Source organism: Glycine soja, chromosome 15 (genome assembly GCF_004193775.1).
Source record: "Glycine soja cultivar W05 chromosome 15, ASM419377v2, whole genome shotgun sequence".
NCBI lineage: Eukaryota > Viridiplantae > Streptophyta > Magnoliopsida > Fabales > Fabaceae > Glycine > Glycine soja.
In genome coordinates this window covers 10,717,453-10,730,427 of record NC_041016.1, presented here as the reverse complement: position 1 = coordinate 10,730,427, position 12,975 = coordinate 10,717,453, and the positions used below count along the sequence as shown (strand labels likewise).

At 35.4% G+C, this 12,975-nt stretch overlaps 1 protein-coding gene and 1 pseudogene across 2 annotated transcripts; both read right to left on the bottom strand.

Annotated features, from left to right (window-relative positions):
* Window positions 1-1,489: 1,489 nt before the first annotated feature.
* Window positions 1,490-7,160, bottom strand: LOC114386996 (wall-associated receptor kinase-like 10). 2 transcript variants are annotated; one of them, XM_028347088.1, is made up of 3 exons: window positions 5,991-7,159; window positions 3,663-3,713; window positions 1,490-2,817 (listed from the first exon to the last, which is right to left on the bottom strand). In XM_028347088.1, exons 1-3 carry the CDS (start codon window positions 6,946-6,948, stop codon window positions 1,709-1,711), a joined length of 2,118 nt encoding a protein of 705 aa, XP_028202889.1. In that variant the 5' UTR covers window positions 6,949-7,159; the 3' UTR covers window positions 1,490-1,708. The 2 variants fall into 2 exon arrangements, with proteins under 2 accessions (XP_028202889.1, XP_028202890.1); XM_028347089.1 differs by lacking the exon at window positions 3,663-3,713 and having other exon boundaries at window positions 5,991-7,160.
* Window positions 7,161-10,550: 3,390 nt separating this feature from the next.
* LOC114385820 lies at window positions 10,551-12,700 on the bottom strand (annotated as a pseudogene).
* Window positions 12,701-12,975: the final 275 nt, after the last annotated feature.

Below are 12,975 nucleotides of genomic sequence, written 5' to 3'. Positions count from 1 at the left end.
CATTCGTCATTCGTCTAAGTAATTTCTTAACATTTTCTCTTGTTGCAGCCCAAACTTTATTTGTGCTACTAGTAGTAGGAAGACATGTGGGCATGTGGCAACTTGTCCCGTTAAGTCATAAATGGACACATTTTAATAAGGACAAAACATAGTACTCTGCTTTTAAAAAAACAAAAATCACTTTTTAAAATAGGATAGGATGATCTGCGGGTTAATCTTGGTCCCATATTATGTGGGACTGTAACCCTATAGGACCACTCATTAAGGGGGCTAAGGCCCGGCCCCCTGGGGCGATTATGGAGGGTCAAGTCCTAGGACAAAAGTGACAGTTCTATTGACACTTTTTCATCTCTTTCCCCTTACATTCCATTTAATGCTATTATTCACCTCCTCTGCTTATGCAATGGAAAGCCAAAGTCACATCCTTGTATAGTTTTATTCGTGTCTTACTCACAGAAGAGAACTATGCGTGAAGCCATAATATTGAATGCAAAGGATCAATGAACCGATTTTGTTTGAGACAATACTTAATATTCTGCCTGCTTTGTTTTTTTCGATTTACAATAAAAAAAATTGATGAGCAATGCATTGATGCACCGATGAGAAATACCGATATTGTTTTCATAAAATTTTTGTCCTGCAAGCTAGATGCTTTGATGTTTTAACATTGCTTTCATGATTGATATGATTGGCTTGTCTCTTACTAATCACAAGTGATTCAAAAGTTGAGAGTAATATATATGGTTAAGCATCTTCGTTAATTATTCTGCTATTAGTTACTTCTGGATTGCATTCACTTGCAACGAGAAACTATTTAAGCTCAATCATCATTTGTAGTTACTTCACAGGAGTATAAAACATTATAGAATCATTTTACGAATGTCATCGTTTTTGTTTGGTATGCAAATATTTTTTGGGATAATCTCTTTTTACATGTTATATACTTTTTCTGATGAAAATGGATATATACTTTTTTTCTGAAATAGAAATATGATATGTTCACAATGGGTATATACTTTTTACATGTTGATGTTAAAACCACCCTTTTATGTTATAGTGTGCTTTGCTTCAAGTTCTTAGCAACTTAATAGTTTATATTTTATTACGTAGCTGGAAACATCATCTCTTTCATGGAGAAGTTTTTGGTTTGCCCACAAAAACGAGAACCGAGGATGGTTACAATTACAACACACTCTAATTTATACTTGTTAAAAAAGTTGATTAATTTAATCAATATAGCATTAAGTTTATTTTTTAAAAATTATCCTTAAAATTATTAAGTCTAACTATAGTATTACTTTTTTCCACTTAATTACTTTCCACCTAAATAATAATAATGAGGTTTTAATTTGTTAAGATTAAACTCTTCAATGGTACAATTCTCATGAGAGTAATAAAAAATTCGTAGCATTTATTATTTATAAAATAAAACTATTAAAAGTATTTTGGTCAACATATAATTAATGTAATGGATAATTAAGAAAGAGTCTTATAAAAAATTTGAAATTTTTCAGAAAAGGCTTATATTTAGTAACAGGAGAATTATAAAGTGTACATTCTTCCATGTGTCTAACCAAATTGGTTTTTATTTTACACACAATAAACAAGTTAAGAGAATTCTTCAATTATTTGGAGTAGGCATAATCTCCAAGATTGATGCTTTGCAATCTGAAGTTCCCCCCAAATTTGAAGTTGCAGAATGCGCAGCTCAAAGTTGGAAGTCATCAATTCCAGGAAGCTCAAGTTCTTCATGTTGTTCTTGTGCAGCAGACTGTTTCTTTGATTTTTGGATACTTTCCAATTCTAATGCGACTTCTTTCATAGTTGGTCGTCTTTTCCCATTCAACTCTAAGCATCTTCTTGCAAGATTGGCAACTACAACGATGTGTTCTTTCTCCGCTTCCTTCATGACTCTTTCATCTACAATATCAAACAAGCGATTTTCCTCCATAGAGAGGAGAAAATATGAAACTAAACTTTTAAGTTCTTGTTGTTTCGCAGAGGATATTGGCTCTTTCCCTGTTAAAAGTTCAATAAGAACCACTCCAAAGCTGTAGACATCACTCTTATCTGTTAATTGACTAGTACGGAAGTATTCAGGGTCTAAGTATCCAAAAGTTCCTTGAACTGTAGTAGTGAGATGAGTAGCTTCAATGGAAACCATTCTTGATGCACCAAAGTCTGCTACTTTTGCCCTATATTTCCCATCCAATAGTATATTTCTTGACTTGATGTCTCTGTGATAAATGGGTTGAGAAGCAGCTGAATGCAAGTAAAATAGAGCTCCAGCAACTTCAATGGAAATTCTCAAACGCATTTCCCATGTCATTGGTAAGTCCTCATTTTGTCCATGTATATATTCGAAAAGGTTACCATTGGGAATGAATTCATAAACAAGCAAAGGGATTTCAGTCTCCAAACAACATCCTAACAACTTAACCACATTTCTATGGTTAATTTGTGAAAGAATGACAAATTCATTGATGAATTCTTCAACCTTCCCGTTGACCTTAAATTTTTTCACTGCAACAATATTTCCATCTACTAGCATCCCTTTGTAAACAGTACCTTGGCCTCCCTTCCCAAGTACCCTATTTATATTAAAGTGATCGGTGGCCTTCTGTAAGTCCTTTAGGCTAAACAGTTTAATTTTGTCAACATTAACTTCACCTGAAGAGAGTCTTTGTTTTAACAACAACCCTCCATTTTGTTTGAAGAATTTTTCCTTGCGTTTCGTTGCTATACTTTTCCTTATAACTTTATGCAACCACCACAAACCAAGGAGTAAAATGACGGTTCCGAGGCTTGAAGAAACTCCTGCACATTTACATCTTATAGTTAGGTTGGCACACGATTAGATATTAGAACACTTTACGTAAACACATCCACACCCAAGAGTACAAGGTGAAGATGAGAGTATAAGATGAACAAAATCTCAACAATGCAGTTTCTTTTACTGCAAAATCTCAATAATGTAGTTAAACTTGGTGGTTAAGAATAAAATTTTTAAAAACAAGCTTGACCATTCATATATGATTGTATGTTCAAGTAGTTTATCTCTTATGGTCTCACTTGGTATGTCTCTATATGTGTGTATGGAAGACCAATTAAAACTTGATGTCAAAATTTGTAAAATTAGCACATTTCATAACTTCTTACAAAATGTGTTTATTGATTTTTAATATTTTTATTAAAACTATTAAAAGGATCTAGTTAAATTGGTTGAATAGGATAAATGAATTATAATAAATTACTTAACACTTTTTTATTCCCACAGATAAAAAAAATATTTTTTTATTAAAACTCCATTTTGATATATATCGCACAACATAATTAATGCTATTGTTTTTTTTTTTTTTACTTAAATAAGTTTTTGTTCTATAATAAATTAATGAGTTTTATTTTTTGGTCTCTAATATTTTTTTTAATTTGTCATATTATTATTTTCTTTTAATCCTTCTAATATATCTATTTTTTATTTTAGTTCTTATACAATTTTATTCATTTAGTATTAGTTTCTTTTTGAAAAATATTGGACAATAACTACTAACAAATGATGATCTTCATAATAATATGGAGGGACAAAAACAAATGATAGACTTTTCCTGTTATAAAAATAAGACACAAGATAAATATACTTTTCTTTATCATTTCATGCGTACCTATGGCCCACTTTAATCGAGTTTTGTTTCTTTCAGGAGAATCCTCCATAGCTGAAATGTCAAGAATCAAGTTCAAATAAATTTTATAACAGTAATTTATGTAGTACAAAACTGAAAAAAAATATAAAAGTAAAAAAATGATAATAGTTAAAAAAATCAAAACTAAAAAATAAAATATTAATTAGAATGTATTTACAATATAAACTATTTACACTACATATAATCCAAATACAAATTAATTATGGCAAGTATATTTATTTTTATAATAACCACTTTACATATTATTATATCCATCATTATTTTCTGTTAATTATATTTAAGATGAACTCTGTTAGTCATATCTAACATGGTTTTTTTATTGGTTGAATGTATAAAAATATTTATGCCATCAAAGTCCACAATTAACCGATAAAGGGTAAATTTGTTTTCCATTGTAAACTAAAATGGGAAGGAGCTCTACAAAAATGGCGTACTACATTGGTTATTTTCCACATTTAATGTCGATTATGTGGTGGTTATTTTCCACATTTAATGTCGATTATGTGGATCGTCATCGTATCACACGTCATAGAAAGGGTACGATGACAATTTACAATAATCGTCATAAAATGTGTGAACATTCTAAGAACGGTTCATTGCGAGGAGCGTCTTAGAATGTACCACATTCTAAGACGGTTGCGTTGCGAGAACTGTCTTAGAATGTAACACATTCTAAGATGGTCTTAAACACAACTGTCGTAGAATGTATTATATATCCATGTCAACCAAATCTTGACGGCACGACCAAACTTAGGGCACGAACTCAGTTGGTACCACAGTACGATCAGGACACAACGACGGGCCGACATGGGAGATACTATTGACGGAGTGTGATTGACGAAGGCGACGATATCGATCAATGAGGGCTTCGACTGTAGGGTCAGTTGTTAGTCACGACTAGCTAGCTACACGCAAGTGATGAAGGACCCATACTAAGTGAGTATATGAACGCTAACCTTGACGGTTCTCTGGATTGAACCACCTTTGTACACAACATGCAATTTACAAAATTGTCATTGCGTTTCTACCTACAAAGATAGTAAACCAAAAACATCGTCATTCTCTTCATGTTAATTATAGTAATGTCACCGCGACACATTCTAAGACGAGTGATGGTTGTTTGGTCAAGCAGGGCAAGAAGAGTAGTGCTGAGAATATAGAAATTGGAGCTCATAAACTGATGGGGACGCCAAGTGAAAAAATCCCCACTTATAATCGGGGGTTCTGTTGGGTTACTTCTTGGTCATGCTGGAGATTCAATTCGGTGTTCGAGTGTCCTTTCTTCTAAAATACACCGTAGGTCGTACCCCAAAGGTGGAAAATAATTCATATACCAATTTTGTAACTTATTAATGATATGTGATGACAAACCCTTTATTTTTCGTTTGCATGGTGAAATTTGACGAATCCTGTGGACCACCATCATACATGCACCATAATTTAGAGTTCTTAGATATATCTAAGGTGCAAAATCTTATTATCATGGATCCTCTTATCCAAACCATCTCCTCTTTCTCCTTCAACACCCCCTCCATCGTCCTTGCATGATAAGATTTTGCATTTGTTTCCCTCCATCTTCTCCTTCGACAATTAAATAATAATTGGTTTAAAAATCAGGTACGTAGAAGGATTGGTTGTGGGGATAACACTTTGTTTTGGCATGATAAATGGGTGGGAAATATTTGTTTGAAGCAACAGTTTCAAAGGCTTTGGTATTGTTATCTATCCAGAGATTATCATGGTCTTGGATAATTTCTAAACGAAACTTGTTTTGATATTTCTTTTGCCAATCGGTGTAATAGTCCTTTTCAATGACGTTAGCTACCTCATGATATAATTTTTGTTTTGATTATAGGTCACATTTTGTGTACAGATTATCATTAGATTAATTTAATTGAATGGTATGAAATGTAAGTCATATATATATATATATATATATATATATATATATATATATATATATATATATATATATTGAAATGATACTTTTACACTTAATTGAGAGAATCACATTTAAGCAAAAAAATCATAAAAATTACTGTATTATTTTTTAAACTCGCATAATTTCTTAAATTATTTACATATTTTAATTTTAACTATTCATAATAAAATGTAATGATTACTATTTTTTTTTCATTTTTAGGTATAAAAACTGTTTCAATAAATGCATATAAAAATCAGAAATAAATTTGAACTAAATGATTAATCAATGCTGTAAAAAAAAGCTAAATGATTAAGCAAAATTAAATTTAACTCTGAGGGATGGTTGTATGTAAATAGGGGACATACCTAATTTACAGCCTTGGTCAAGGTAGGGATTTCCCTTGAAGCCATATTTGCATGTACATCTCCAACCCGATTTTGATTGTGCAGATGTAACATTAGTGTAACTGCAGTTGTAGTTGGCATATGAATCCGCATCTGTACGGAATTCGGGGAAGGAATTGTTGGGCATGTGAATCGGAATCTCCCATTGAAGCACCGCAGGAACATCTTTTACTTTCTTTAGGTTCCCAAGAGTAGGAACCCAGTAACTTGAATTGTATTCATCGTACACGTAATTGAACTGAAAATAATCTGCTTTAATCAGCCCATAACCGCACTCTGGTTTGATCTCACTTTTCACTTCTACAGTTCCAACTGAGACGTTGTATGCTTGAAGGTACGGTGGCAGTGAAGTCTCACAGCAGTACTTGCCGCGACAACTTGACACGTCCATCATATTGGCATTTTTTGGGTCGTCGTAACACACGGACACACAGGCAGTAAGTATCGTGTCGTTTGACAACAACAAGGCTGCGTTTTGGCAACCTACGGTCACAAATGAGTTGTAATCCTGGGAATACACGAAAGGACCACCTTCGAGATTTATGCCTGTACTAGTGTTGTCGCAACCAGGGTGAAAAATTGGATTCTTGATCCCGACCGTACCGTATTCAAGATCAATGTACATTACCTCTAGATTTATATACTTGAGGTAGGGTGCGATCAGTTTCTCACCTTGAGAACCATTTTTATTGTGTCTGCATTCTATTTCAAACGGCTCGCTTGCATAGCATTTGGGTTTGCGCATTCCGAAAGGGTAAGGAATGGAAACATTTCCACATTTCGAATCGCAACCGAATCGTGCTATAGTCTCTTTCTGATTTTGTGCAGATATTATAGCCTGATTCTGATATTGTGCACATGTTAATGGATACATCCGCCCTATCATCACAATGATGATATAAACAAGTTTCAGAACCATTTCTGGCTAGCTAGAGGAGTGATCCTAGTTTTGAAGAGGGTGTGTTTAATTTCCAGGTTAGACGTTAGAGGATGGATATTTATGCTCCCGCCTTATATTGCCAGCATCACTTGTCTATGTAATTTCTTGGCATTTTCTTCTACGAGAACTCAAAACTAGTTGTAGCTAGGGGAGACTTGTGTCAATTAACTTGTCCCACACGTTTCAATAATTCACACTATTACTATAGTTTAGTTTGATAGCTAGACAATAATTCTACTAATGATTGATGTAGACTTGGACAAGGTGGAGGAGACTAAAAGCAAAGACGCCTACAATGCTACATTAAATATTGAATGGAATGTCCTCATGGCCGTGTTCCAACAGTGTTGGAGATCTAGTGTAGGTAAGTGGAGGATAAATTTTATCTTACAAGCTGATTTTATGGAGTTAAATTTGATCGAAATTTAAATTTCAAGATACTATCAGAATATATATAAGTAATTATTATTAGGCTTATCAAGTCATTCATTATCTTATCGTTATCTTATCACTCGCAAATATTTAATACTGCCAATTCTACCGTCGAAATGTTCCTCAAACTTTGGGGCAGTAAGCCAGTTTCATTTTATGGCATGAGACCGACCATACATATCCTCATGCAGGATTGCTGAGTGTTGTGCTATGATTATCTATTCCGCGTGGAGAATCAATTAAGAAAAAAAGCAAAAGCCTTTACTTTGTCAATTATTGTTGCTTTCGGCTACAGCACGTGGCCCGCTATCCACCCAAGCCTTTACTTTGACAATTATTGTTGCTTTTGGCCTCCACCCTTACTAGTAAAGTTAATTAAAGTCAATATTACTTATTAGTCAATAAATTACTTTCTAGAAAAGCTAAATCAAATTGTCGACAAGAAAAATAGAAGTCACATGTCCTTAATTATAATCAATACACTAATATTTGGTTTGATAGTGAACAATTAATAAATAATAACAAAATAGTGGAAAAGAGAATCAAAAGCTATGGTATATTCAATAGCTTTTCGAAAAAGCTAAATCAAATAGTCGAGAAGAAAAGTATGAGTTTACGCACGAGTGTATTGTCGGCATAAAAAGTATCTCCAACTCACGAGTGTTAAAAAAATTAAATCGAACTGAATTATCGGAAAACTGCTGATACGAATAACGCTACTTTATTCTACCGCTATAGTTAAGGAACTAAGGAAAGCTAATTGAGGTAATTGTTCTCTTCTTTTCTTATTTCCTCTGTTCCTTATTTATAGATTTTCTTACAAAATATCCTATAGTTTGTTATAACAGAAGTGTGAATATTGCCACTAATCAGGTAATGATAATAAAACGTGCAAAATGCTTGTGTTGGTATCCGCTGAATTGCTATCATTACCCACCGTTTCAAAACAACCTTGTCCTCAAGGTTGGACAATAAAACAAGCGAAAACAGGGGTGAGTTTAAAAAACAGGAGGTATGTTAGGGAAGTTACTTTGTTTGTGAGCTGGTTTAGGCCCAACATTATTAATGTCTGAAGCAGTAAGCGAGTGTGTGACCCATGCCACGAAACTGAACGACCAAGGAAAGGAGTGGGTGTGTTACCCGCGCCGTAGAGCAATCAAGGGAGGTGTTAAAGACGGTAACAGAGATAATGGTGGAGGCGGTGGCTTCGGAGGTGGTGGTGGCCGTGGCGGCGGGCATGGCGGCGGGCGTTGGCGCCGAGGACGAACAAAGCAACGCTAAGTCTCAGAAGCACAAAGAACCCAAATCCAACGAGGATGAAGCTGATACGCAACCACGACGTTCCCGTGCAGGTTGATGTCGTTGTCGTGGGGGATCTTGCGGTAACAGCGGGTGTTGGTGCGGAGCGGCAAAGGCCACAGCTGGATGGACTGGAAGTGGCGGTTGATGTCGGCACGGTGGTGCTGCCACACGCTGACGGGGAAGTCGATGGTGCTGGAATCGATTCCAATAACAGGACTATCTCGTTGTCTAGCCATGGGAGGAGGTACGTGAGAGCAAGGCGGAGGAGCTGGCGGTGTCGATGGTGGTTGCGCTGAAGGAGGAAACGGTGGCAACGGCGGCGGTGGTGGCTGTACCGGAGAAGGTGACGGGGATCGTTGGCGGAAAATCATGATATCTAGTTTCCGGCTAAGGAAATCAAGTTTGAAGAGCATGGAAGCGTGGAGCGCATCTAAACGAAGGTGAGATGCATGGAGATCGGAATCCACTGCGGCGAGGTTGGCCATGGCTGCCTCGAGCCGGTCCAGGCTGGCGTTGAGAGGTTCAGCATCTGCCATTGAAGAATGGCAGAGAAGGGGGCAGGTCGGACCAATTGATACAAATAACGCTACTCTATTCTACTACTACAATTAAGGAACTAAGGAAAGCTAATTAAGGTAATTGTTCTCTTCTTTTCTTATTTCCTCTGTTCCTTATTTATAGATTTTCTTACAAAATATCCTATAGTTTGTTATAATAGAATTGTGAATATTGCCACTAATCAGGTAATGATAATAAAATGTGCAAAATGCTTGTGTTGATATCCGCTGAATTGCTATCAACTGCACTGAATTGAAATATAAAAAACTGGCCTATTTTTTTATGAAAACTGAACTGAACTTTTTTTTAAGTTTAGTTTTACAAAACTGAACTGTTACAATCCGTGGTTGGATTAATTGTTATAAAATTGATCTATTATACAATATCTATTAAACTTATAAAAAATTAATATCTTGATACTGAATCAAACAAGCACATAATAACTTGTTGCAAAACCAAATTAACAACAACAACAGAAAAAAAAACCAGTCCATGAATATATAACAGTTCAGTTCGGAGGACCAAAATAGTGCAGTTCGGTACAAACTTTTAGAATGCAACTCACTGAACCCAAAAAACCAGATATCATGAAACACAACTAGCACAATAGCCATTGATAGAATCATATGATACTTCCGGTCACACCATAACATAACAAATATCAAGACATCTAGCAGTTAACATGCATGATCACAAAACATGATACAATCACCACAATCATATGAAGGGATTATAATTGCACACAAATGATGCATCCTAACCCATGCTACACACAAATAGAGATTTGAAGCACAGTCATTGTCAGACTATTTTGTAGGTGAAAATAGTCTAAGTTCTTGTAATCAAATTAAAATAAAAAAGTTTACATGCCACACTATCAATTAAAATTAGAGCATTCACCCTTTAGTCCCTTTTTAATTCCCCAAAACCTTTTCCAGTTCTCTCGTACAAACTATATGCTTCAATAATCCATACAAAGAATAAGAATGTCTCGACAAAGATACATATAAATTGCAATAACATATCAAGCTGATTCTAGGTGGTATATAGTTTACCGGTGCTTGGTTTTGTAAATTTATTGTCTGAATGTTACACTGGTGCTGTGCAAAGGGGGATATCGAGCCATGTTGATATATATGTGGTGTAGGTAAACCATGATCTAATTACTGTAATTTTTGTTCAATCGGGTACTACTTGTACCTGTTTTTTGGCTTTATCAATAAAATGCACTTTTGTTGGCTTTAAAAAAAATACAAAGAAGAAAATAACAAGAAGGCAGTATTTGGTAAGAGAGCAAACACACGGATCCTCATGCACCATTGATGAGTCCTGTGCTCTGTTTTATTATAAATAACTCCTAACAATTACACTTACAGAGTTTAGGCTGTTACATGTCTTCAATTACCAAAAATGATTATCGATTCTGCATGAAGAACAAATTATGAAAATTCATCAATTATTATAATGTAACAATAGGTATAACCTCCGAGTCTGATGAGATTGTTTCACTGCTTAGAGTTGGCAACGAATTTGATGTGGAATATGCAACCCAAGGTTGGCAATCTTCTATTCTACCAAGTTCAATTTCTTCATGGTTTTGTTCTGCATTGGATTTAACCAATCTCTTGATCCTTTCTAACTCAAAAGTAACTTCTTTCATAGTTGGACGTTTCTTTCCATTCAACTCTAAGCATCTATTTGCAAGATTAGCAACTGCAATGATTTGCCCCTTCTCTGCTTCTTTCACAACTCTTTTTGTCAATAATGTCAAACAGATTATCCTCCTCCATACACTGAACAAAATATGAAGCCAAATTATTGGATTCCGCATTTCTCACTGAGGACATTGGTTGTTGGCCTGTTAAAAGTTCAGCAAGAACTACAAAACTTTAGACATCACTTTTTTCTGTAAATTGACTAGTGTGAAAATATTCGGGATCCAAGTATCCAAAGGTACCTTGAACGACTGTGGTGAGATGAGTATCTTCAATGGAAATCATTCGGGTTGCTCCAAAGTCTGCAATTTTAGCTCTATACTTTTCATCCAATAGAATATTTGTGGATTTGATGTCTCTGTGATAAATGGGTTGAGATGCAACTGAGTGCAAGTAAAACAGTGCTCCTGCAATTCCTGTTGCAATTCTCAAACGAATATCCCATGTCATTGGTAAGTCCTCGTTTTGATCATGTAAATATTGAAAAAGGTTACCATTAGGAATGAATTCATAACAAGCAAGGGTATTTCTGTCCCCAAACAACATCCTAACAGCTTGACCACATTTCTATTGTTAATTTGTGAAAGGATGATAAACTCATCCTAACATCCTAACAGTACCTTGGCCTCCCTTTCCTATAATTATGTTCAAGTTAAAGTGGTCAGTGGCTTTCTCTAAATCCTTTAAGCTGAACAAAGTAGCTTTGTCCACATTAACTTCACCAGATGACATTCTTTTTTTTAGCAACAAACCACCATTCTTTTTGAAGAATTTTTGTATGCGTTTCTTTATCACTCTCTTCCTTGCCACTTTATACAACAACCATAGACCAAGGAGGCAGATGATAGATCCCAAGGCCTGACGAAACTCCTACACATAATTTATCTGTTGACTACAAAAATTGATGTGAATGCACTTATATTAATCAGTAAATTTAAATTCATAAAGGCTCTAGTTTACAATACGGGGATTTGAGTAATATGCATAAGGTTATACTTCTAACTTCAGGGCAACTATTGTAAAAAAAAAAAAAAAAAGAATTCCAGGAAATTATAAAGAAAAATGTTTCTTGGACAACTTTGAGTTGTCTACAACTCGAGAGAGAAGAAAGAGGAGAGATATAAGTGTGTGGAGAATGGGCTCTGCATGAATTGTTCGAGCTTGTTGACTGTGTAGGCTATGTCTAGCCTTGTCATTGAAAAATACTGAAGGGCTCCTATGATGCTTCTATATTAAGTAGCGTCAACTGCACTTGTGCCATCATATTGAGTGAGTTGAGAAGAGGTGGACATTGGTGAATCAACAACCTTTGCATCTGCCATTTGTGTGTGGCCAAGCAAGTCATGAATATATTTGTGTTGACTAAGGAATAGTCCTTGAGTGGTAGGAATGGCTTCAACCCTAAGGAATAAATGAATGTATCCCAAGTCCTTAATGGAGAACACCGTAGCTAGTGTGGAAATGCACCTATGTATTGCTTGATCATTGTTACCTGTAATTAAAATATCATCAACATATACCAATGTGTTGAGTTTGGCATCACCTTTGAGATAGATAAACAGTGACGGGTCGGATTTGGAGTTGATGAACCCATAGGAGAGTAAGAAGGAATACAAGGTGTTAAACCAAGCTTGAGGAGCCTGTTTTAAACCATACAAGGATTTCTTTAGCCTGCAAACATGATAAGGATAGTCTGGATTGTGAAATCCTGGTGGTTGTTGCATGTAGACAGTTTTCAAAAGCTTACCATGCAAAAACACATTGTTGACATCAAGCTAACGAATGTGCCAACGGTGTTGAATGGCAAGTGTAAGAACTAACCAAACTGTTGGCGGTTTAATCACCAGGCTGAAAGTTTGATCATAGTCTAGTCCAGGGCGATGATGAAAGCCTTTTTGCGATTAGACGTGCCTTGCACCTATCAATGGAGCCATCTGAGTGCCGCTTCACTCTGAACATCCACTTACACCCAATGAGATTAGAGGCTTTATTTTTGGGA

Excerpts from the sequence above, each read along its gene's own strand:
- LOC114386996 (XM_028347088.1), bottom strand. The coding sequence starts at position 6,948 with ATGGTTCTGAAACTTGTTTATATCATCATTGTGATGATAGGGCGGATG. Across the intron at positions 3,714-5,990 it reads TGACCAAGGCTGTAAATTAG|CTATGGAGGATTCTCCTGAA; the intron begins GTATGTCCCCTA and ends TTGACATTTCAG. Across the intron at positions 2,818-3,662 it reads TCGATTAAAGTGGGCCATAG|GAGTTTCTTCAAGCCTCGGA; the intron begins GTACGCATGAAA and ends GTAAATGTGCAG.